The 25453-nt window shown below is 42.3% G+C and overlaps 1 protein-coding gene and 1 long non-coding RNA gene across 6 annotated transcripts in view; both read right to left on the bottom strand.

Annotated features, from left to right (window-relative positions):
- Positions 1 to 25: 25 nt before the first annotated feature.
- Positions 26 to 2529, bottom strand: LOC126637009 (uncharacterized). Its single transcript, XR_007628160.1, has 3 exons — positions 2463 to 2529; positions 1606 to 1673; positions 26 to 623 (listed from the first exon to the last, which is right to left on the bottom strand). It is a non-coding gene; the product is annotated as an uncharacterized LOC126637009 (long non-coding RNA).
- Positions 2530 to 4799: 2270 nt separating this feature from the next.
- IQGAP1 (IQ motif containing GTPase activating protein 1) overlaps positions 4800 to 25453 on the bottom strand; it is a 57171-nt gene continuing 36517 nt past the window's right edge. For all 5 annotated transcript variants that reach the window (XM_050309329.1, XM_050309328.1, XM_050309331.1 and 2 more), the window contains 20 exons: positions 25067 to 25237; positions 23891 to 23974; positions 23721 to 23792; positions 23559 to 23628; positions 22647 to 22855; positions 21635 to 21790; positions 21255 to 21418; positions 20247 to 20471; positions 18824 to 18964; positions 18650 to 18734; positions 16206 to 16438; positions 15341 to 15473; positions 14887 to 14989; positions 13381 to 13516; positions 11996 to 12083; positions 11343 to 11555; positions 10144 to 10310; positions 8417 to 8539; positions 7525 to 7633; positions 4800 to 6016 (listed from right to left, as the gene is read on the bottom strand). In XM_050309329.1, the coding sequence (XP_050165286.1) occupies positions 5903 to 6016; positions 7525 to 7633; positions 8417 to 8539; positions 10144 to 10310; positions 11343 to 11555; positions 11996 to 12083; positions 13381 to 13516; positions 14887 to 14989; positions 15341 to 15473; positions 16206 to 16438; positions 18650 to 18734; positions 18824 to 18964; positions 20247 to 20471; positions 21255 to 21418; positions 21635 to 21790; positions 22647 to 22855; positions 23559 to 23628; positions 23721 to 23792; positions 23891 to 23974; positions 25067 to 25237 (2796 nt within the window). In that variant the 3' untranslated portion in view covers positions 4800 to 5902. The remainder of the gene's footprint in view (positions 6017 to 7524; positions 7634 to 8416; positions 8540 to 10143; positions 10311 to 11342; positions 11556 to 11995; positions 12084 to 13380; positions 13517 to 14886; positions 14990 to 15340; positions 15474 to 16205; positions 16439 to 18649; positions 18735 to 18823; positions 18965 to 20246; positions 20472 to 21254; positions 21419 to 21634; positions 21791 to 22646; positions 22856 to 23558; positions 23629 to 23720; positions 23793 to 23890; positions 23975 to 25066; positions 25238 to 25453) is intronic.

Raw genomic sequence — 25453 nt, 5'->3', positions numbered from 1 at the left:
CCTCCTTTTAGGAGCACCACGAGCCATCTATACTGTAGCACTGGAATTCCATCTCCTGGATGGAGAAGCTGGAAGAAGAAGGGAAGAAACCAGGACCTTAAAGGCAAATTAGGAGCACCTGTTCATCCAGCAGCAGCTCCAATAAAGGTACCGAGCCAACACTTCAAAGACACAGGACAGCAAGGGCCAACACCTTGACAATCACTTCAATTTTCAATTTATAAAGCCAAACTAAAGTAAAGCTTTTCAGACACTTGGGAAGACTCAATCCCATTGTAACCAGTTTGTGGGACTCATTCCCAGCCTGCTGAGGTTCATTTCCCACCTCACTCGTGGCTGCACGAGACCTGGTTACACACACACACACAGAAGGAGCTGCTGCAACTTGTCCAGTTTCCTGCTTCTCCTTGAAACTCCTCCAGCTGTTTGCCCAGCTCTCCAGGGTCCATTCCTTTGCCCACTGGACTTGTTCCCAGCCCCAGGGCTGCCAGGGCCACCCTGGGATCTCACCTGCCCTCACACTGAGTGACCTTTCCCAGCCCCGAGTCCATCCGGCACTGACCGAGCTGCTGGGGGCTGCAGTTCTCCCTGCTCCTTCCCTCCCTCTGCTCCAGCGTTTTTCCCTGTGGGAAGAGGTGAATTAGTCTTTTTAACGCCCCGATGGCCAGAGGTGGGGGAAAAACTATCAGCATTCCCTAAACACCTGCAGCACTTCCATATCCATCTGGACCAGGGCCCGCCTGGGCTAGGGGAAGGTGTCCCTGCTCAGGGAGTGGGGCTGGATGAGCTTTAAGATCCCTTCCAACCCGAATCACTCCAGGATTCCATCATGATTCCATCATTTCTCCCTGCATTTGTTGTGCATCGCTTCCTCTCTAATTCAAATTCTCCAGTTTGGTCGGTCTCTTAAAGAATAATTTTAAGGTTATTCCAGGAATAAAAAGGGGAGTGGAAAACACACACGAATCATTCCTGCACCCATCAAATCCTTATTCATTGGGAGCACATTTCCTCATCTCTGTCCTTGGTTTTTTTTTCTCCTGGGAAACCTTATGGTCATAGATTTTTCCAAGAGAGACCTGGGATTACCACGTTTGCTCTGTAAGAGGCAGGAGAGGTTCAGAATACCTGTTCCTCTGCATTTTGCCAGTGGGATTTTCACACTTTTCAGAGATCATTTTTGTAGCTGCCCAGGAAATTTCTGGAACTGACCCCTGACTGAGTACAGAGTGCAGCACAACGGAACAACGAATCTTCCTCCAAAATATTTCCTGTCCTCTACAGACAACCTCAAGACTTATGTCCAATATTTTCCCCGCCTGTCCACTACTGATTCCCTCATTTTAACCCCAAAATGTTCATTCTGTCCCCTACATACTAACACAGATATGACCCCAGAGTGTCCATTCTGTCCCCTGTAGGTCCCTGAGGACACAGGGAGATCCCTTTGATCTCAGGGCCTTGCTCCTGACCCTCTCCAGGGCGGAAGAGCTGCAAATCCCAAGGCAGAAAGAGGAGATCTATCGACAAAAGGCTTCAGAAAACATTTCTGCAACCTAACTGAGAAGGATTTCCAATTTCCCAGGGAGAAGAACAGGAACTCACAGCCAATAATGCCTGACAGTCCCCTGCAGCCACAGCTCAGCTCACGGACAGACTGGCAATTCCACCATCTAAAAGGACACAAGACGAATGAAAATGTGATTTATTTTGCTTTAAAGATATTTTCAGTTCTTAAAACAGAATCAACACTTGCTTTGGAATTTTGTTGGGTGAACAACTGGCAGTGGGCACAGGTCAGGGCAATAATGCTGATTTCAGTGATGCTCTCTGGGGTAGGAGCAGCTGAGCTCCTGAGTTCAGTTCCTGCCCAAGGTCTGACCCCAAAATGATCCCCTCCTCTCCACTGCTGATCACCTCAACATTTGCATTCACTGCCTGCAGAGAATCAAACTCCTTTTTAAGCCCCAAGACCTGCCCTTCCAGCCACAACTGATCACCACTTTTTTTAAGACAAGATCTTCATTCTCTCTCCCAGAGATCCCCTCAGATTTAACCCCTAAACTTTTCTCTTCCTGCACACCTCTGATTAACTCATTTTTACCTCCAAAGGTTCATTTTCTATCCTTGAGAGTTTCTCAAGTTTTACCCCCAAAGCTTTCCTTACCTGCCCAGGGCTGATGGCCTCAGTTTACCTCTCACTGGTCATTCTCTCCCCTACAAATAACATTCAGTTTTACCCCCACACTTTTCCTTCCTCTACATTTCCCATTTTAGCTTTGTTAACCCATAACTGGGGACACAGGGGGGGCCCTTTGATCTCAGGGCCTTTCTGATCCTCTCCACGATTGCAAATCCCAAGGCAGAAAGAGGAAATCTATCGGCAAAAGGCTTCAGAAAACATTTCTGCAACCTAACTGAGAATGATTTCCAGTTTCCCAGGGAGAAGAACAGGAACTCACAGCCAATAATGCCTGACAGTCCCCTGCAGCCACAGCTCAGCTCACGGACAGACTGGCAATTCCACCATCTAAAAGGAAACAAGACCAAGGAAATGGTGATTTCTTTGGCTTTAAAGATATTTTCAGTTCTTAAAACGGAAGCAACACTTGCTTTGGAATTTTGTTGGGTCAACAATTGGCAGTGGGCACAGGCCAGGCCATTAATGCTGTGATGCTCTCTGGGGCATCAAGGCTGGAGCCTCTTGCCTGTGGCTGCTCACACCCCAAAGATTTGGCAGAACTTCTCCCAGTTCAATGCTTTGTCCTGTCCTGAAAGAGAGCAGAGGGAAATTCAGTGCTCTGTGGAAGTCAAAGGCTCCTGGCTCTCACCCTGCTGTTCCCATGGCTCCCCAGAGGGTTCATCCCCAAACACGAGGGGTGGCAGTGCAATAGCCCAGCAGAGGCCCCCATTTCAGGGGCACCATTTCCCCCCCCGCAGGGGGTCCCACCCGCGGCGCCCCCTCCCCACCCCGGGCCGTGTCCCGCAGTACCTGCCCCGCAGTCTCCGCCTGGCGGACACGGCCGGTACTGCAGCCCCGACAGCGCCGCCGCCTGCAAAGGACCCCCCGCGCCCCCCGGGGCAGCTCCACAGCCCCCCCTGCCCTTTCTGCCGCACAGCCCCCGCCCCGGGACGGTCCTGCAACAGCAGGGACAGGGCTCAGCCTCGCTGCAGCCACGGGACAAAGCAGCAACCCAAGGGAGACCCCAAAATGATCCCCTCCTCTCCACTGCTGACAACCTCAATCTACCTCCAAAGACTCAGTCTCTACCGACCAGATCACCCCAAGTTTAATACTCCAGGGAGCGGAGCCGAGCCGAGCCGAGCCCTGAGCCGCCACCGCAGCCCCCCAGCCCCTCCCGCCGGACCCCGCACAGTTCCGGGTACAGCCGGTCCCACGGCGTCCTCCGGGAAAACCGGGAGCGAGCGGAGGGAAAATGGCGGGGAAAGGGGGGGGAGGGGGGGGAGAAAACCCGGACTGGATTTCGGCCGGAGTACGGAATGGGGGAAAACCTGGAATGGATTTTTCCCGGAATACGGAATGGGGGAAAACCCGGACTGGATTTCTGCTGGAGTACGGAATGGGGGAAAACCCGGACTGGATTTCTCCTGGAGTACGGAATGGGGGAAAACCCGGACTGGATTTTCCCGGAGTACGGAATGGGGGAAAACCCGGACTGGATTTCTGCTGGAGTACGGAATGGGGGAAACCCGGACTGGATTTTTCCCGGAGTGCGGAACGGGCAAAAACCTGGACTGGCTTTTTCCCGTGGTGCAGAATGGGGGGAAAACCGGACTGGTGCCACTAAAGCTGGCACCGCCCTGACCGGCAGTCCTCCAAGGCCACCCTAAGGCCGGCGCCGCCCTGCCCCGCATTAGCAGAGCGCCACACCAAAGACGGCGCTGCCGCGATCGGAATGTGTCGAGAGCCACACCAAGGATGGCGGCGCGAGGCCCCCCACCCCCTCAGAGAGGCGTCTATCATGTTGCCTGACTTTCTCCCCCGTCCCCGTTCCCCCTGTCCCCGAGCCCCACCCCGCGCTCGCAGCGCCGTCTCGCCGCGGTGCTTCCCGCTGTGGGGACGGGCCGGGGCGCTCGGCGGCGCCGGGCGGGGGCGGCAGGCTCGCGGGCGGCGGCAGGCAGCGGTGCGGGCAGCCCTGGTCGTGGCGCGAGGGCCCCTGGCATGGCGGCGCAGCGCCTGGCCTGCGCTCCGCTCCGGTGCCGTCCCTTCCCCGCCCCGCTCGGTCCCGGGGGGCCCTGCAGATGGTGCCGGGAGATTGCTATGAGTGTTGGCATGAGCATGCCCGGGAAGGGGGAGCTCGGAACGCCAGGAGCTGATAGAACCATTGCCTTGGGTGTGTTTAGTTTGTGTCTGTGGGAGCTGGGATTCGGGCTGGAGAGCTGTGCTTGGGAACAAAGGGTGGAGCAAACCTGCTCCGTGGATGCGTAAGGAAGGACGGAGTAGCAGGGAAGGGGAGTATTTCCACACGATATCAATATTCCCCCCGGGTGTGGGATGGAGCAGCGAGGGGGAGTGGTTGGAGTTGGCCTGGGCTAAATCCAGTCCGGGTCCCCCCCCATCCCCAGCTCGCTCCCGGTGGTCCCGGAGGACGCCGCGGGACTGGTAGTACCCGGAGCTGTGCGGGCGTCCGGCGAGAGGGTTTGGGGGGCTGAACAAGTAACATAAGTGACCTATGAATAACCTGAAATTTGCAATTGACAGGTATGTCCCTTAAAAACAAAAGAAATAAATTGGGGCAAGACCTGAAGCAAATGATGAATTTAAAGATCAGATGATATTTTTTTAAGAGTCTGCATTTTTATTGGATATAGCAGAACAGCCAGCACCACCACCATGGTGAAGAAAAACAAACAAAACCCCCGCAAAGTAATAAAAGAAACAGGAACTTAAGTAGAGTTGGAAAACACTAACTTTTTTACAGGCTAACCTATTTGAAATAGTCTTCCTTCAACAAGTCTGCAGGTAGAGCCTAATGTTTATTGCATCAAACACAGATATATAGAACATTGCTCTAAACTGGAAAAATAAAGTTATTGGTACATTTCAGATGTTTTGCAGGCAACATTAAAAGTTAGCGTCTCAAGGAATTTTTTAAGCTTCCTTCCCTTCCCCAAGAAGCTTCTTTTTATCTGTAAGCACTAGTAAATACATTCCATGATACCTCCACTTAAGCAGCCACCCGTAAATTATTGCAGTGTGATAAACAGAAGCAAATCAAGACAAATGAGACACTGAAGCTGTTCTATGTGGCTGTAGTACATAATCAGGACTAGTTCAGTAACTATTTATGACACCTACTGATTCCCCCAATCGCAGTAGTTCTATCTTGGCAAGTGGCCGCTGCCATCTCTACCAATGCCAGCTCAAACAAATGAATAACCTGAACCTCAAGCATGTTTTATTGTGGTCATTGCTGCTTGAGAATAATTGGAGCCCAAATACAACCTGCAACCCTTTTTTTGCTTTCAGGAAGAGGCAAACGGACCACTCTGCAGTGCCAGGGGTTTTTTTTCCACAGGCACCAAGAATTCAACCTTCACAAAGCACACGATTAGCCAAATAAAGCATACAAATGCCCTAAGTATATTCTAGTATTAGCTTAACCCCCAATCCCATGTAAAAATACATTCTAGAATAACCTCTTTAAAGGGGATCTTCAAAGCTGAAGATAAAGATTATAAATAAAAAGGAAACCAACTCCCTGCAAACTCAATCAGGGCTGTCAATTCACAAGAGGTTCTTAGTCCTCCTTTATGATGCATTTGATATATTTATAGCACAGCGTGGGCATATACTGATACATAGCTACATCATTAGAAGTTGTACGTGCAGGTTTCTATTCATCTCCCATTTCGCAGAGGAGTTGCTGGCAGAGGTTGGTTACTTCCCATAAAATTTCTTATTCAGAAGAAAGATCAGAAGATTGACATTCACTTTTGCTCTGTCAAACAACTTCATGACAGCAACACCTTCATACTGCAGCTGCAAAAGATCCTGCCAAAGGGAATATCTTAATGAGTAAGGAATCTTCAAGAGCTTATAGAGAATATAAAAGACCCTGTAGTACTGTAGGATCTGGAGGAATATCTATCAAGAAGTACATGGCATAAGATAGAAAAACAAGAGATTCATTAAAGTTCCACTCTTACTGGGTGAAAAATAAAGTCATTCTAAGGCATTTAAGATCTTCTTTTTTTTTAAGCTGTGTTTGTTAAAAACAATCATGAAAGGCAGCAGAAATAGAAGACCATTCTAAGAAAGCCAAACTTCGCATTTAGCCATCTCCAGCCTTTTCATTTGCACGGTAGCCATAAAGTTATTGTAACATTTGGAAAGGGTTTTCTATGTGCCTAATTGTATCATGTACCCATGAAACATTACAACATTCCGCAGTCTCACTTTCTAAAACTTTTAGTTGCCATAGATTTCAGGGAGGTGGCTTAGAGCACTTCAGTCTAGGGCAGCAAAAGAAATGGCATCTCTGTCACTATGTATACGATGCAGATTCAGTCTCTCAGGTGTTTATGTAAGCAGTATTTCTAGTTATACTTTGCTTTGTCAGCAATGCACCTGCACTGATTTACCTCAGCAATTAATTTCTCTCAGAAATCCCACCCTTGCAGAGAAACATGGTGGGTAGGGTGTGGGTATGTGTGTGATGTCAGATCCCTCGTTGCTGTCCTCGCAGAACATCTGCTTTATCTGCAAAGCAGTGCTACAAAGGCATAGTGGTATAGTAAACCACACGCCCCAAAGGCGAGTGACCTTAGGTAGCCCCATGATCCAAGAAGTTCATGACCAGCTCTGACAGATTAGGAGCTGGAATGAACCAGGGGAGTCCTCAAAGCACAGAACAGGTGAGAGGCAGCTCTCTGTCCCAGCAGCCAGTTAGGTGACATGAACTAACTGCAATGCGAGGTGTTTCTGCACACGATCTGTTTTGAGACGCCTGAGGCATCCACAATTAATAAACCTAATGACAACCAAGATGGGTAGGGGATGGGTGAAGACAGAAGTGCGAGAAGGGGACAAAGACCCCAGGCATAACATTACTGGCATGAGAGAAAGAATGAGGAACCATTTGGGAAAAGATCAGTTGGCTACCTGTTCTGGTAGCCTGGCCTAAGTCAAGGCTGAGGACACCTAAGAACTGTAAAGAATCTGGTATGTGTAGGGTAACCAGAAAGAATACCAATACATGATGGCCGGCTGAAGCCATCACACCCAAGCCCAGCTGCCACAGACTCCCAATCTTTCTGCTGTAGCAAGAAAAAGCTGAAAACCAAAGTGCTTGTACACAGTCTGACATCAGGTTTTCATTAGTGACAGAAACAAAAAACAGCTTGAGTCCCCCATAAGTGTCGCATCTGTTTTGCCTGCAACAAATGGGTTATTCTTGGAAGCATTTTTCAGACTGTTCAGTTAGAAACACGTCATTGCTATTTTCATGAAGAGTCTGGCAAGGGGGACTTATATGCTACATTAAATAGGACAGTTCTTACCTGATAATGTAACATAAAGGTTTCCATTTGTACCCCCATGAATTTTGCTTTTATCTCAAAATCTCCTACTTCTTCTGTCGGACTGATTTCAAAGATCACGTTTTTAAACCTATAAAGTTTGAGAAATGAAAAATCACAGGGAGGGACTATATGAGATGAAATCCGAAGGTAAATTTCTAACAATTCTACTCTCAATTCTTTATTCTATATCCCCATTTGGAATGAGACTGTAAAAGCCAACCAGACTCAATACAACAATGAATGGATTACTTTAGTGCTGCATATATCCATGCCTCATTTAGTGGACAGAGTACATTATTAAAAAATTCAAAAAGTTTTCAATTTGGGTAGAAAAAATTCTAGTAACAGGCAGCTTCTCTATTTTCCACAGAAGATATACCAACTTCCAAGGCTAACAACCCATTGCTGGAGAAACTCAAGCTAGCATTTAAGCTGATTTTTCAACAGTGAAAGCTATTAGCGATAGTAACAATTCCCCTAACAAGGTAGCTTTCCATGACTGTGGGGGTGACTGAGAAGGGGTGGGTGGGAAGAGGATCTCATGTTTAAATCCCATTATATTTCTCAATCAAAGAATTGCTTTGCTTCAGCAAGAGAAAGAAAACTGAAAAGTGATCATTATGCAAGGTTTCTTGACTCTAGGGATGCCAGCCTAGATCATCACAACAATTTCTTCAGCAACAACGCTAAAATTCCAATACCAAAACTGCAAGACGATCTGACACAATTGCAAACAGATCCCAGAATTTCTGTTTCTGAGCTATCAGCACCTAGACTAGTTCTAAGAAATAGACAAGAACTCAACATACCTATTTTCCTCTTCCTCCAAAAAATGTTATTTAGCTCCATAGAGCTTTAAAAAGATACTCACTGGTTACCTTGCAGGTCCTCAATCTCTAAAAGCACTCCCTTCTCATGAAGTCTAGCTGCTGTATATTTTAGAGAAATCTTTTTACTGGTTTTGCCTTTCATCTCACGAGGTTTCTTGGAGACTCTAGGGGAAAAAGGAAAAAAAAAAAAAAAAACCAAACCAACCAAATAAGAAGGTCAAACAAGTAAAGAGATTTTGAACAACAAACATTTAATCCTATTTGAAGGAGGGGACAGAATCAGTATAGCTAATGAACTATGACTAATGCAGGTGATAGATGATTATGTAGGTCTACTAGTGAGTTTATCTACAAAGCACTCGTAGCACAGATCAGACCTTTGATTTTCTACTATTAACCAATAACACGCTACAGGAGACAAAAAATAATATTAAACCCCCAAAATCCTTCAAAAACATAACCACGTGGTAAAAGCAGTACCATCTATCATTAGGCAAAAGGGGATCTAGTGACAACTGACATAGAGAAAGCTGAGATTACGTAACAACTTTCTTGCCTCAGTTATCACTGGCAATTACTCTTTCCACAGTCCCACATTTCACAGTACTTTCCATTTTTTTCCCCCAGAAAATCTGAATTGTCTAGCACTATAACAACTGATTGCATTCGGCATAAAAGAGAGGACAATTAGTAATCAATGGTTTATTTGTATGTAACTATGTCATTTTCATCCGCTGTTCCTAAAAAGGACAGGCTGACTGAGCAGCATGTGCATTATCTGGGCAACCTGCTTCATAGCCACTGGACTCTCTACACTCTCTTCTCCCAGACAGACCAAAAAGTCTTTCAAGTTTGTCTTTCTGATCGCATTCATGGCACTGCTGCTCAGACCCTTTCCTTAAAACTATCACTGTGATAAAAGAGCTTGGCCGACGACCTTTGAGCAGATGGCATTACGATTCTTCTTAGCAACACGTGCTTTCTGTAAGCACTTCTAGGGAGGGCCATGGAACCATCCACTGTAAATCATCAGGTTCGAGACCATCTAAGGAACCTGAAGGTGCACAAGTCCATGGGCCCTGATGAGATGTACCCGTGAGTCCTGAGGGAACTGGGGCAGGAAGTGGATAAGCCATTGTGCATCGTATTTGACAAAACGTGGCAGTCCAGTGAAGTTCCCACTGGCTGGAAAAGGGAAATAATGAACACCCAGTGCACTACAGGCCAGTCTGCCTCACCTCTGTGACTGGTAGATCCTCCTGGAAACTATGCTGAGACACAAGGAAAACAAGGAGGTGACTGATGACAGCCACTATGCCTTCACTCAGGTGCTTGGCAAATTTGGTGGCCTTCTATGACAGGGTTACAGCATTTGTGGATGAGGGAAGAGTGACTGACACCATCTACTTGGATTTGTGAAAAGCATTTGACACTCCGTGAAAAGCACAACATCTTGTCTCTAGATTGGAGAGACACGGATCTGATGGATGGACCACTTGACGGATAAGGACTCGACTGGATAGTCGCACTCAAAGAATTGCAGTCAACAACTTCCCTGTGAGGGTGGTGAGGCCTTGGCACAGGTTTCCCAGAGAAGTTGTGACTGCCCCATCCTTGGAAGTGTACAAGACCAGGTTGGACAGGGCTTGGGGCAACCTGGTCTAGTGGAAGGTGTCCTTGCCCACAGCACAGGGGTTGGAACTAGGTGGTCTTTAAGGTCCCTTCCAACCCAAATCATGCTGTGATTATATGGTTCCCAGATACTTACTTGCCCTTGCTGGCCAGGTTATCCAAGCAGGTTTTTATGTAACTTTTGTAATAATCTACTTGTTCCCCATAAAATGTAGCTTTGGAGTTCAAGGCACTGTATGTCTGCTGCAACTTCACCAGCTCCGCCTTTCTTCTCTGACGGTATCTACGCTGATTTCTGATATCCTACACCGCAGAGAAAGACAGGCAGAGACTTTGTCATTTGAGCTCTCCAGTTGCTCTGGCCCAGAGCACAGAGTATTTGAAACACACCGTTTGATTTTGCTTAGTCCTGCTTCATGCTACAAGCCTCATTTTAGGAGTCACAGCTTCTTCTCTGTGATGACTATTTGTGGAATTAACCAACTCTACATAGTAGTAAATTTGAACCTTTTGTTGCCTTCTCAAACTTCAATGCTGTCCTAATTGCAATGACTAGAATGGGCACCGACAGCACATGATATAAAGGAAAGCAGGATTTTTGTCACCACTGGGTAGGGAAACTATCTCACAAATCACGACTATAACCATAGTGGCACACAGACTTGGTTATTTTTCTTTGTTAGTCAGCCATTAATACCTGAACCTTAAGTTGCCTTAATACCTGAACAAAAAATACCACGTGTTTGTTGACTATTTTAATTTTTGATATATATTATCCATAGTATGATTAGTTCTAATCAGATCCCAAAAAGTAATTATTTAGTTGGTTTACTTACGTAACGTTTCCCAAAGAGTTTTCCAGTAAACATGTGATATAAAATACATTGTTACTGTAGCAATGTACAACAGTATTGGATTTTTTCTTATCTTCCCCCCCACTTAGCATTTAGGTATTCTTGAATAGGTATATTTAAATACAAATAACAGATAGGCTGTCTTAAAGTTATGGGCAAAACTTCCTTAGGTGAACAAGTCTGTAAAGGTACTACTTCAAATAGTGAAAAGGAGCAGAGAAAAAGATCGCTTCCCCTCCAGGCTATTAAGCTTTCCCTCAAAGTACCTGAGAACCTGGCAAGACAGTCATCTGAGAGAACAGAAACGTCCTATAAAGGACTTCAAAGATGCCAAAGAGGTGGAAACGCGGCAACAAAAGGTAGGTTTGAATTAGCTACTACAAACCTTACTCCTCCTGAAAACTCAGGCCAGTTTCACAACACTGCAAACTGGGGGGAAACTCCATTATGATTACTAGGAAACCACCAGATGGTATACTACCTTTGCAATGTCATTGATTAGTTCCTGGTATTTATTTTTGGCATTCACTGTCCCCAGTTCTGTCAACTTCTTCAGGCCCGCCTTGATTTTATCTTTTTTTTCTTGAAGATTCAAGTTGCCATCTTCCTTTACAGAGACAGATTTTTTCATCTTATCAGGAGTTTTGGCCTCACGAATGGCCCGTTTCTGCATGGCTCTATGATGGTCCATTTCCTAGAAAAAGAAAACAGAAAACTACAAGTTCACAAGCAGATCCGTTTTAAGGTAACAAAGAAGCAGAAACAGATTGTCTGACCTCTAGCATAACACAGGATAAAGAGTTTTGCTTTGTGACTCCCGTACTGAGTCACAAAATGCATCCAATGAATGCATTTTGATGAACATATTCCACACAAAGGAACCAGCAGAAGCCTACCTGCTATATAAAATGGTCTTCTAGATAAACACTTTCTAGCAATTACTAGAGGAGTAAGACTCACATATACAATTTACTTCCGTTATATACCCTCCCTACTGTTATTACAGTCTGCTCCACCACCAGTGGAGACAGCTTCACTGCAATACATAAATGGAGATTCCTATGTATACCCATATATATCTAGATAGATGGCAATTTTCTAGTATAAAAACAATGCAGATAAACAGCTTCATACTTGCTCTGAGGTAGCTGAAGTTTCCAAGATTTCAGTCAGAGTCTCCCCTGGTTGGAAGCGGATTACATCAACAATTAAACGTTTTGTGCTGCAAAGAAATAGAAGAAATCAAGAATAGGAGAAAACACTTTAAACTGAAAAACCTTTAATACTGTTCTATTCTGCAACAATACCAATGTTATTGATTTACCTAAAGTGAGATTAACACTGGATGAGCACTCGGGTAGTCTTAGGCTAGACCAGACTACTTCACTTTTTTGACAGTGAGTCATGTTCCCTGAAAGGTTCCTCTATGTAATACGTAAAGTTTGCTCTTACGTACTCCCTCAAACAGCAAGGATGTTACCCCATAAATTCCAAGGTAGACCCAGTACTGCCACGTGGACCGCAGAAGCTGCATCAAGGTGAAAGAGAAGGTAAAGTAGCAGCCACAGCGAATTTGTGCAAACAGAAAAGGCCTATACAATTATCCATGCAGAAGTGCACTTCATACCTGCTTTATAACAGGTATCAAAAAGCTCCAAAGGGTTATTTTCTTATATGCATGGTAACAGAGACAAAGCAGACCCCTGACTCCAATCTCGTGATAGACAGGGTCATTCCTCGATCTCACCTGGTATATAATCACAGTCAGTTGGATACTCTGAGGCACTTCTATCCTTGAGCCACACAGTGAAATCAAATAGCATCTTCAGTACTTTGCAATCAGGCTGGAATTATTTTTGACATCATACGAAGTGCATCACACGCACACCTTTCTCATCATCCACAACTTAGATGACTACCAGTGCATCTGGTAAATCTTCACTTTTGAAATCAATGTCACCTTCTTCCAGTGGGTAGGAAACTACTGATGTATCTTTTAAGAAGCCCAGTTAAAGTTATTTTTGGAGACAACATTTTCTTCTGGGAGATCATTAGCCTCTCTAGGTCAAGTACAAGCTGACCCAAAGAATTTTCAATTAAACTATTTAGCACCTGAGCAGGAATGCATCAGAGTGGGTAAATATGCATCTGAATGTCAGGTCACTGCTCTATACATCTCAGCAACAGGGATTCGCTTAAAATTGACCAAGAATCAGTATTAGTACAAAGTTCTCCAGAATAAAGAATCTGGCAATAATTAAATCCCTGACAGTCCATTGCTCTCTTTCCATTAGGCTAATAACACCTATATTTCTCAAAAAGGCTATTAAGTCTTCATCTATTAAGTCATGCCACAGCATTGAAAAGGATATGGCTACAAGCTCAGTCTATTTGGAGTAACAGTCTCACTTTTGTTTAAATTATGACTCATTTATCTTATTTTCACGTGCAGATTAACTGCGAAAGTTCCGGTTCCTCCTTCTTCTATGAAACATACCAGGTAGTTAACCCTTACTTACTTCAACAGAATTGTCCTTGCATCCATCTCTGCATTCTCATCACCAGGAACATCAAATTTGTTAGTGAGTGTGAGAGAAACCTCAGTCTTCGCTAGCATTTCCCTGCTGGGGTCATTAACATTGCCAGACCCTTCCCCTGCCAAGCAGAAAGAGTTTATAGATTAAATCACATTCTTTACATTCTTGACCGCTGGGGCTTTGTAATTTTTCCCTATATTACACATATAGAAAAACTAGACTGCTTTCCGTACTATCAAAAGGACACTTCAAAAGTCAAAACCAACTTTTTAAGACATTATCTTGAATATGTTACAGACTTTTCCTTAACAAATCTGAAAGTTACTGAGAAGAGTACTTGAACTGCCAAAAGTCCTTTAAAAATAAAAATATGGTGACACGCCTATGTCCATGTCCTCATTAGAATGAATCTTCCAAGCTAAGAGCAAAGCCCTTGTTGGTAACTAAGCTTGTAATCTTCTCTTAAACAAAGTAAGCTATCCTGTCAAAAAGAAATTTTCCTGCTCTAATTATGTCTGAACTTGCACCAGAACAGTTATTAGGACGTTTCCCCCTGCTTTTTAAAGGGCTGCAGAAAGATTAAACTCTGACATATTAACCACAGCAATAGAACGCACACAGAAGAAATGAAATGGGAAAGAAGGGCAAGCTCTAGCTAAACCCAAGGTCTAGGTTTGCTCAGATAACACTTGTTATACTCTGTTCTCTGCCAGTGCTTGGAAGAAAATGTGCTAGCAATCACTCCTTTAAAAAGTTCCAACCTTTTTCATCAAGTGACTTCAAGGTAAGTGTTTGCTGTCAAAGCCTCCTCTCCAAAAACTGTGTCTGTTTGCCTCCCTCTTCCCTACTAGATTTCAAACTTCAAATAGCTGCAACACAGAAATCTAGGAAGGAGAAAGACCTTTCCAGTATTTGGTTATAGCCTGAAGCAGTAAACTATGGTTCAGGTTTTTAGAGAAGTTTCACAGGTTAGTCAAGTCAGTTACTTCTTCCTTCAACCAGAAGAGGAAAAAAATTCTAATTTTCTTACAGAAAAAACTCTGTAAGAGGGAAAAAAAGTTACTTGTCCATATGCCAAAAATCCCTAAAGGAACACACACTATTTAATACAGTCATTAAAGCACCCTGAAAGGAACACCTACAGATCTCCAGAAGGGAGGACAGATCTTTGCAAACAAGCTGGAACAGGGACAAACATAGAGAAATTGCTCCAGTGTAATGGAACAAAGAAAATATGTAAAAATATCCACCTGTCATCTAGAAATTTCTAGAGTGAGGTGAGGTGAGGGGGGCGGGGAAAAGAGAAAGAACTCCTGTTTTTTTAAGGGAAATAAATTCTGCAGAGAGAATATGCTGCAACAAATCTGCTGCTGATTTTCAGAATGTATCCTCCCAAACGACCTGTGATGACTGCTTATAGAGTTTCTTTACTGCACTTTAAGTCATTTAAGGTAATAACAACTTCTTAAGCAAAATAAACTAGACCACCTATTAAGGACTCAATTGTAGGAACTTCTCCAAGATCATCCAGCAGCTCGTGAATGGGATCATTGTGCTCAGGAGCAATTGCATCTTGATGGTCTAACAGCAACTAGGTGAACAGAAAAAACAATTATGTTGTTAACAGCACCTCCTTTTCTAGATAGTAAAATTTCATTACTCTAAGCTGATCTTTTAGAAAAAAAAAATCTTATTTCACTAAACTCCAAAGCATTCAACGTCAACATTCAAAGCTGTGCCCATATCACACACTCAAATGATTTCAAAAGAAACTTAGTGAAGCCATAACAAATTACTTGATTCTATAAATCAGCAAGCTCTCACCACTACAATCAAGACAACTTTTAGCCTTGTATTCAGTAACTTTATGCTTCAGCCAGAAGTAGTATTTTCTTTGTAAGCACTGCTTATAAAGAGCAACTTGTGAATAATGTATACTTACAGTGTGTGTATTGATGATTTCACCAATAGAAATATAAATAACTGGTTTAGTGAGAGTCACCAGGTCAGAATATTCATCAATATTAAATTTATCCTGCAATTCAGGAACCTCACAGGCAGCCTGAAAAAGACGTCTTCAGAACAAAGGAGAGAAGAACAGCATGACACTAAGCGTGACGTGATGCATCAAGAGCATTAACTCCCCATGACCGTCTCAAGCATGTCTCTCCTCTTTAAACTATGGTACATTAGGGCACACTACAGTTTGTCAGCTTTAGTTTTAACACATCAGAACCAACCTAGCAAATTTAATTATCAATATTGGCCATGTTGACATTTGTGCATTTTCAGTATTGACAGGGCTGGTCTATAGCACATCCTCGTGCTCCTGCCGCATTATCACCCCTTGCCCCTACCAACCTCTGGTTACCTTTCTTCCAGAACATGAGAGGTGTAAGATTACAATTCTTGAACAAAAGATTACTTCAACTACATGAACAGCTAAATGCACCACTAGATCTTAATGTGGAAACAGGGTTCACATGGGACATAAGAATGGATGTCCATGCTGGTTGCCCATCTCCAAAGTGCCGCAATAAGTGCAAAATAACCCTTTATTCTGGAAGCTCTTAAATTGAAACGCTGGACTTTGCAATCCTATTAATATACAATATATTGTTCATAAATTCCAGGTACATATTTTATCTGCCATTGTCAGTAATGCTTATGGCAATGAAATCTCTTATTTTCAACAGACATTTGACAAAGATAGAATCTATCATATTCAAAATTCAGAATTTTCCCTTTATACTTCCAATGTTACCCTCTGCCAAACTTCCCAATTTAATTAGCTACGGTCTACTAACCTGAATTTCTGGTATGACTGCAACAGGTATTCATTAATGATGCTTAGATGAGCATTGTCTCCCATGAACATCTTATTGGATGCAGCATGCTGCAACATCTTTGCAATGGAACCAAGGTTTCTGCGTTGATCTGTGGTCAGCTGACCTCCAGCTGAAAGGTCAATGATGTCAAACGCATCTGGTGCGACAATGGCTGGATTCATGTAGCGATAATAGAGTAAGTTGCCAACAATCTGGGAAAAGGTGAGTAGAGAAGAAATGCATCAATAAACAACAGTACAGGACCCAACTGGATTTTACTGAAACTAATCCATGCTTTGATAAAATTATTTTTTTGTAAGCCAGAAGACCCTTTCCCATACAAAGGTTCTGCTGTGATGCTGTACAGAAGCATATACCATCTCACAGAATCTACAGTGCAAAAAACAACAAAAAAAAATCATTAAGATGCAATAGGATGGTCAACACAAAAAGGAAAGACTGAGCACTGCTAGTCACGGGACAATACAGCAGCAGATATTCCTATGCATAAAGATTTAGAACTTATAAAAATGTATGGACAGGAGATATTAAATTACCAATGGACTACTGATAAGAGCATGATACAGTCTATCAGGAGAATTAAATGTAATTGAGTTAGTCTAACAGAGGGCAGAATGACCACAGTATAGAGGAATCTGATAATGCAGTTTCAATATGGAGCAAGAGCTATTTCTTAGAGAAGCGTGCAGCATGAGCTGCCATCTCCAACAATGAAAAAAGGGTGAGGAAGAATGGCAGACCAAGAAGTTAAACTGAGGAAGTTACTTTCCATTTCTTCTCCAAAGCTCTTTTCTCTTTCAGGATAATTCTTCTATAAGCCAGCAACATATTCAGGGACAGACCCCCAGTTAGTGAGAATAACTGAGAAAACATTTAATCCAGAGGTAAGGAAACCAGAAGTACAGAAGATGAATGGCATTTGACACTTCAAAAATCCAATTTACCTAGTCAAATGTGAGCAGCAACAAATTTCAAGGAACTACAGATAAAGATTATCACATTATCCATTGCTCACCAAGATAATTCTAACCTGTATGTGATATTTAGCCAAAAGTAATTCCAGCAATGAAACAGGAATTAACCCAACATGCTGATTTACAGCAATAGTTCTCACATCACATGCTCATTTGCAGAAGAAGGTCACTGAATCTTGGCTTCACCTGCTTGCCATGTGACTTAAATGCACAGAAGAGATTGGGGTCTGAACAAACAGCTGAAAACACAGAGAAAAAAAATCCAGCCATTGCTAAGCAGCCCCAGAAATTAACAACTGCTTTCAGTGAGGTCATGTTTTTCACAACTGTTTCATGCAAGCCCCCGCTGTACTCTTACAGATTATGGCATGGGATGGTAACCGTCAAATCTGTTTACTACTAGTAATAAGAAAATATATCTGTGAAAGAAACTGAATTAATAACTTTCAAACTTGCAGGGTGAAACCAACACTGTATTACATGGGTATCTTTGGTTGCCAAAAAAATCTTAAAAGTAGTTATTGCACGAAACTGCAGTTTTGACTTTCATATGGACAGTTACACCGTTTCCACAAGGATTAACAAAAACCGCAGTTTTCCACCTAAATTTACAGATGGAAGAAATTAATTCACCTGCATAGAAAGAACCGATGTCTCAAAATGGGAAAGCACAGAACTAGAAGAGAGAAGAAAACAGCATTCAGATTGGTAATTATTTTGTAATGAAGTAGAGGCAGAGAAGTTTAAAGAGACGTTTCAAGTATTCTAAGAACCAAACTTTGTTTTATTAAAAAGTAAAGCATTCATGGGCACAAAGGCCTTCACAACTACTAAAAGCCATAAAACCAAAGAAATTTCAATGAAAATCCCGAAGCTATACTCATCTGAGAGCACCTTCTATTAGGATCCTTTGAGTTCTCAAAATTAACTGAAATGCAAAATACAGAACTGACTGACATGGTATCATGGGAAATGACTCTCTACATATTGCTGTCAAACTATCCTACAGTGTTCCAGATCCGGGAATTAGGATTACCAGAATTTTGCATACAGACTTTTTGACTTGTCTTATTAAGCAAGGAGTAGCTGGCTGTGATCATACTAGTAAAGCCAAGGTTTACTTTCTAGGAGCAACATTAATCCAAGTCAAGAAACCAAAAGGATCAAATGCTCAAGATGTTTAAAGCAAAGCAGAAGCAACAGGATACGTCCTCCTAAACAACGTACTGTATCTCAGGTGATGTATACAAAGCTAACATCAGTAGCCTGATGTGAAATATTTTCTATCCATAGAGGTAAATAAATGAGCTTTATATAGGGTTACATGCACTCCTCTCCACACATACACCCAAGAAGAGAGAAGAATGAGATGTGCTTGCCACAGCCAATTTGGATGACAATTATTCACAAGGGTGTTCAGATCCTCACCTTCAGAAGCTCATCCTCGCCAGCATCAGGAAACTTCTCATGGAGGGAGTCTTTTAGGACCTTAGCAATGAAACGCATTCCATAACTTTGAGAGAAAGAAAAGGTCAAGTCAGATTGCTGCAAGCAGGAACCCACCAACTTCTCAGGGAAAATACCGCAGTACATCAGACTCACGGGATTTTGTCCACTGAACTAACTATGGCAGACAGGAACTTGTCTGTCACTGTCCTCATGTTTCTGATTGAGGCGTCCAGGCGTGTTCTCACCTCTTCATGACTTAGTGCTTGTTCAGATGTAACATCATACGGCAGTTTGCTATTTGAAAAAGTCAAACATATAAAGGTGAATATTACTGGGGCTAGCTCATTTCAAGAATTTATAGCTTGACACAGAAACAAGTTTATATTCACTGACAAGAGCTGTGCATTGCCTTTAATTAACCTTTTAGGCACTGTGAGAAATGAAATTTTTTCACTTTTACTTCCTTTACTTTCCCTTGTAATGGTCACTGTGAGAAAAGGCCCTGCTAACTCAAAACTGAATCTTTTTTACAGCGTGCACACTAGGCAAAAAAAGCACCAACTGTAACACACAGTGGTACTTCAGACTGCAAACGGGTGAAAAAGAAAGCTACGCAGTTGAGTATTAAGATGATAAAAACCTGGACACAAGTAGAACCTAGAACAAAATATAACATCAATATAACAAAATATAAAATCAATATAACATGCGATTGGTGGGAGACTGTACCAAGTAAATTGTTACTTTTTTTTTCAATCAGTTGAAACTACTGCATAGTATTCCAGTGAACACAGATGGACAAAGCTGATAATTCATAAAAGCATATCCTAAGTCTCAAGTACAGAGAAGAATCTGAACACACATCTTCACCTGCATTTTTAAAACGTCCAGAACTTTGCACAAAGTGTACAAAGATATATGACTGCAGATATGCTTTAAGTGGAAAAACTCACTCATCTGTATCACTTTTGCCTTTTTTTTTTTTTTAAGTATGTTAAAAAAAAAAAAAACATAACACAATAGAAACCTCCAGTTCTAGCAAACCACAAGCACTGGAAGAAACCAAAATTACGTAAAATCACGTAGCACAATACAATTATCATCAATGGCTGATATTAACTAGAAAGATTTCAGGACTAAGAGAACTGCAATGTCATGCTTTTTGCCAGCAAAAGAGGTTTTGTTGGCTTGAAAACAGTACCTGTTTGCAAAGGGTATATATGACATGAACGCAGACTGACGCGGAAGCTATTCTCATATACTTTTTCTTACCAGGAATTCTTTCAGGTTAGAGGGCATCTCATAGCTAACTATCAAGTCAACATAGGAGAACACCAAAGAGCATTTTTCTTCTTCCATCTCCTAATGACATACCCTTTCAATACTCTCACAGCACCATCACTACAGTATGATCTTTAGAATCCTCAGATGAAAGCCGTCTTGAGGAGACTAAAAAGCCGGTACTGAGTTGGACAGATGCATGCAACGGAACGAAGGATGGTTCTGAATGATTAACCAAGAAATGCAAAGCAGCTAAGCAATGTTTAGAAAAATACAGTATTAACAGTTCCCATACCTGGCCTCTCCAGTTTGAGACTCCATCTGGTTAACCCACGACTTGTAAATATCCACTGGATCAGTTTTGATATTAAGTGATTTATCATCAATTATTTCCTTCACAACCGGTGCCAGGATCTGCCTCAAGGCATTCTGACCTCGAGCACCACGGTTGAAACTTACCACCATCTTAATAACAGTAGGGTTCCCAGTCACAATTTCATGTATCTGGTCTACTTTTGATCTGAAGAAGAAAGAATCTACATGAAATATGAGGTATGCATAACTCTGTCAGTGCCTACATTTCCCCGGACTACTATTCCAAGCATGAATTTAAGGGCAAAGAAAAAAAAATCTTCTTTAGAAGTTGTTATTTGTTTCAGGGTATATACCATCTTCATGCTTTAAAAGGATTCCCAAAAAGAACTTAAAGAGTAGTTCCTCAAAAATTTCATTGAGTATTCTTCCTAACAGCAAGTTATTCTCCTCTGCATTGTAAAGAACTGAAGTCATATACACTGAGTTCCTAAGGCCTAACCAATCTAATAAAACATATCTGAAGAGGGCCTGAGTTTCTAACTGTGACAGGAAATAGAAATGCCAAATAATAAAGCCTCTTGTTTTCAGACTCCTCATCAGCTTTTGGAAATTCAAAAAGCTTGGATTTACCTCTATCCCTGGCTTGTAAAGGGATTTTGAGTTTGCACTTTGCAGGAGGTGTTTATAATCAGACACTGGAGAATTGAGATTAGACTGAATTTTAGCATAACTTTGCATCAGATCAAAAGCAGCTGCCATGTTGAGCAATGAAGCCTTGACTGAAGTAAAAAGCCCTCATCCTCAATGGACATACTCGATTCTTCTGATACAGACTACACTAACAGATATGAAACGGGGAGAGGATAGTGAAGGGACAGATTAACATTATCTTCATCTTAGCACAAGACTTAACATGAAAACTACCTCAACTTGAGAAATCCCCAAAACTGATTCCACAGCAAGAATGCACCATATTGCTACCACATACTTGATCTCTTCCTGCAGTGCTGTTTGGAAAAGTCGCAACAACAGGTATTCCTCTCTTTGATTGGATGCATAGTTATACAGCGTGAAGATGACAGAATCCATGAACTTTGTGGATTTGTTTTGAGGCATCTGAAAAATCAGCTTGGCCAAGTAGGTTGGGTTAGTCTGTAACAACAAAAAAAAATTACTTAGTGTGCACATCCCCATCAGTGTTGCTGAAAACTAAGGTAACTCAAAACAGCTGCCAGTTGGACTTGATGACCTTAAAGGTATTTTCCAACCTTAATAGTTCTATGAAAACTACAGTGCATAAGCAAAGACTGCTAAGACATATAAGCCTCTATGACAAGAGGTTACTGAGCAGCGTAAGAAGTTTCTTACCTGAAGTAGGTAGAACAGATGCTGATAGGCTTCCAGCTTTTCTCTCTTCTCTTTGCTCAGTGCTTTCAAACCTCCCCTTTGTTTGTTCAGCATCATCATGTCAGAGAGCTGTTCCTTGTTCTTCTTGGTAAGTTTTTTGCTGTGAGAAACAACATCCTGGAAAGAAAGAATAGGTATAGATTACCCTCTAAGAAGCTTCTAACAGGTAATATTGGAAAACAGTAGCATCTGAGAGCCCACTTCTCTTGGATGTAGAAAGGCAGGGTCAAGGTATGCCTGGGGCTATTAAAGTGAAGTGTTATTTGCTAAGTCAGCAGTTTCTCTGGGCTTACAGCTTAAAAGCCCTGTTCCAAACTTGGTTCAATACCTCTACATATTCAGACAGCAATGGTATTTTTCACTGCAAGCATCATTCAAGCACTGCAGTTTCCTTCCAAGATAAATTCTGATACACCAATGGAGATTTTGCATGGGGAGAAGCCTAGTGTAATGAAATCCAGGACCACACAAAAAACTGACAAGAACTTCAGCTTGAAGAAAAGGCAATGCTGTATCAGCAGGAGTCTCGGTTTTCTGGTGCCAATCGATAGAGGGGGGTTTTCTTTAACCAACAACCAACCAAGTGGCACGAGCATGTCTCCTGCCACCAAAGTCACGCCCCTTGCTGCAAGCTTGTGCCATATGACTTATTTAAGCCCACAGGAGCAACAAAACAGAGTTATCAAAGCCTTCAAACACAAAATCTGTTGCATTTTTTAGATCAATATAGTCTGGTGTTTGCCTTGTTTAGCTTCAGGTCTTGTTTCTTCTCCTCCTCCGTTTTTTTTTTCTATGGATGCATACTAAATTAGTGGAATGGACTAAGAATGTATTGGAAGTAAAAACTGCAAGTCTGGGCCAAAGTTTTCTACAGGGTCTGAGCAACTGGCATGTGCGGCCAGAAGCTCTCCATGCGAACTACCACTGGGCTCAATTCAACCTGTAGCTGGTCTCCCATCAGCACATTTCTTACCTGCAATGTAATTTTGTTTTTCACTAGCAGCCCAATTTTGATGTCCATGAGATTGAGGTCATTTTCCAATTGCTGATTGGATCGGATCAAGGTTACAACTTCCTCACGCAGTTTCATTAGCTCAAGCTCCTCCTGAAAATCTTGGTCACTCTGATCGAGCAAATGGACAAATTTCCGAACCACAGCCATCGGTGGGTTTTCAGCATTAACTAAAAATAGGCAAGAAGAAAGAAAACACCAAGGGATGGCAAACAGAAGTAAATATATGCCTTACCTGTGTTTGAACAGCATATCAAGGAGCACCCAGAATTAAATTAGCACCATCCAGTCTAAACAGCTGCTGACATTTTTTCACTTCTTGTTTTAAGGAAATTGTAAGAGAAGCAAAGAAGAACAAAGTCAGTATCAGCACGAGCTAAGTCCACACCATCAAAGCTAACTGCAAACCTATAGTTCTAGATCTCAGCAGGAAACGCAACAGCTAGAATCAAGTTTTCCTTCAGCCTCAAAAACTACCCACTTTCTGCACTTGATGTTATAGATCACACAACCAACATCATGTTGATTGATGAGAAGCTTGACATGACCCAGCAATGTGCACTTGCAGCCCAGAAAGCCAACTGCATCCTGGGCTGCATCAAATGGCCAGTTGGTCAAGGCAGGTGATTCTCTCCCTCTACTCCGCTCTCGTGAGACTCCACCTGGAATACTGTTTTCAGCTCTGAGGCCCCCAACATAAGAAGGATGTGGAACTGCTGGAGTGAGTCCAGGAGGGCTACAAAGATGATCAGAGAGCTGAAGCATCTCTCCTACGGGACAGGCTGAGAAAGCTGAGGAATCTTTTATGATTCCATGATACCTTGCAAACAGTGATTTGAGGCACATTAGTTTTATCCTCTTGGAAATACTTACTCAGGGTTTTGTAGTCTTCTCGTGCTTTGTTTGCTCGGATAAAGGCTTGAATTTTTACAACATCATTTATCTAGGATTTAAAAAACAAAAAAACACTTGACATCATTCTGGAGAGAGTACAAAAGTCAGGTGCAGAATACATTTAACGAGATAGCCTCTTACATGGTTTCTGAAATACTGCAGACGATCTCTATAACGTCTTCTGGCTTGATACATCCTGGTCATTGATTGAATCTATTAAAGAGTAACCAAAACACTCAGATAGAAACTTTTCTTTCAAAGTTCACTACCCAAAAGGTTTACCAAAAAAGTCAGCAGGAACCCTGTGCTACCTTTACTACTTGGTCCTTTTGTGCTCGCAGGTAATCCAAACGGCTTTGATATGCCTTCCTTTGCTTGTAGCCGCGCCACTGAGACTGAAAACAAAACAGGAGCACTCACTTTACTTTTCTAATTAAGGAGAAGTAATTACAAATCTAAGCTTCTTTCTGTTCCTCAGCTTCTGACTTCCCTTTTGGTTAAATAAAACATGAAGGAGACATGCTTGTCTTTTAATTAAGAGATATGCTCTGTGAGGCATTTAACTAATTTCCCAACTGCAATCATGAGAGACTTGAAATTACCCCATGAAGATTCTGGGCCTTCTGAAACACAGTTAGGGATCAAGGATACAGCGAAACAGTCAATTTGATAGAAACTGTTCTACATTGGGATCATGTGTTACATGCTGCTGACAGTGAGAACAGGGATGTAAAATTTTAAGCCTTCAGAGCAGACTCACTGCTATCAACACTTGGAAGAGAAGTTAGGCAAAGGGCTGGACTACACTTAAAGAGAGAGTTATTTTAATGAGCTGAGAGTGTGTTTGGAGGTTTTGTTAAACATACAGGCAGAGCACGTGCTACTTAGGCAGGTTACTGCTCAAATAATAAAATGGTAATAGGGTGCAAAGCAACTATTTCATTTGCACACGTTTCAGTTACAACACCACAGAAAGGGTGTTTTTGTTGCTATCCTGTAAATGAGCCCCATCTCATGTGGAATTATCCCATCATATCTTTCAGGTTCTCAATCCTCCACATCTCTGGACAGATTTGAAGAGAACAATCTTACTGAATACTGAAAACCACTGTTTCTCTTGAATTCATGACATATCACAACAGCAATGGGTCTCATGGTATTATCACTATCAAGACATGCAACACACTTCACATTGCCCTATTTCCAAAACACTGAAACTTGTTAAAAAAATAATAGGTAAAGCTTTCTCAAATAAGTTTTTCTCTCTCCAATTCTATGTGAGAAGATTTTACTGACTATACGTGACATGTAAAAGCAAATACACCAAAGCTCACTGGCAAAGAAAATGCCTTTAGATAATTTACAAAATGAAGCAAAGACAATTGTGTGCTGTAACTGTTTGAATTGAACAAAACCTGTCAGTATGCTTGTGTATAGAAAACAACTGCAGAGAACAAGTTTCAAACATAATTAAAAGATATCATTACCTGAATGCAAGTGATTGCTGGGACTTGTTTCTTCAAAAAATTCATTCTTGAGTTGAATTCCTGGCGAACAAGATACCCTCGACAGCAAGCCTGAAGTTTCATAATCAGGTTCTCATTGGCCAGCCACAACTGCTCTCGGTTGTATGCTGCAGTGACTCCAGATATGGTGCTCTGAATTCATGTTATGATAGGAAGAAGAGTCAGAAAAAGAAAACAGAGATACAAGAAGAAAGATGTTACATGAGCTTTCCACTTTGTGCTTACAAGAAAATTCAAAGCTGTCTTTCAAAAAACAGTGACACTGTGGTCCTGTACTCTTTTAGTAACAGGATAAATTTTTCTGAAATAGGACAAGAAGTTCTGAACACATAATCTGATGATGCCCAG

This window comes from Myiozetetes cayanensis, unplaced genomic scaffold (assembly GCF_022539395.1).
Source record: "Myiozetetes cayanensis isolate MyiCay16 unplaced genomic scaffold, myiCay2020 scf14, whole genome shotgun sequence".
In the NCBI taxonomy this organism is placed as follows: Eukaryota; Metazoa; Chordata; class Aves; order Passeriformes; family Tyrannidae; genus Myiozetetes; species Myiozetetes cayanensis.
The sequence above is the reverse complement of the archived record's forward strand: the minus strand, read 5'-3'. Positions and strand labels throughout refer to the sequence as shown.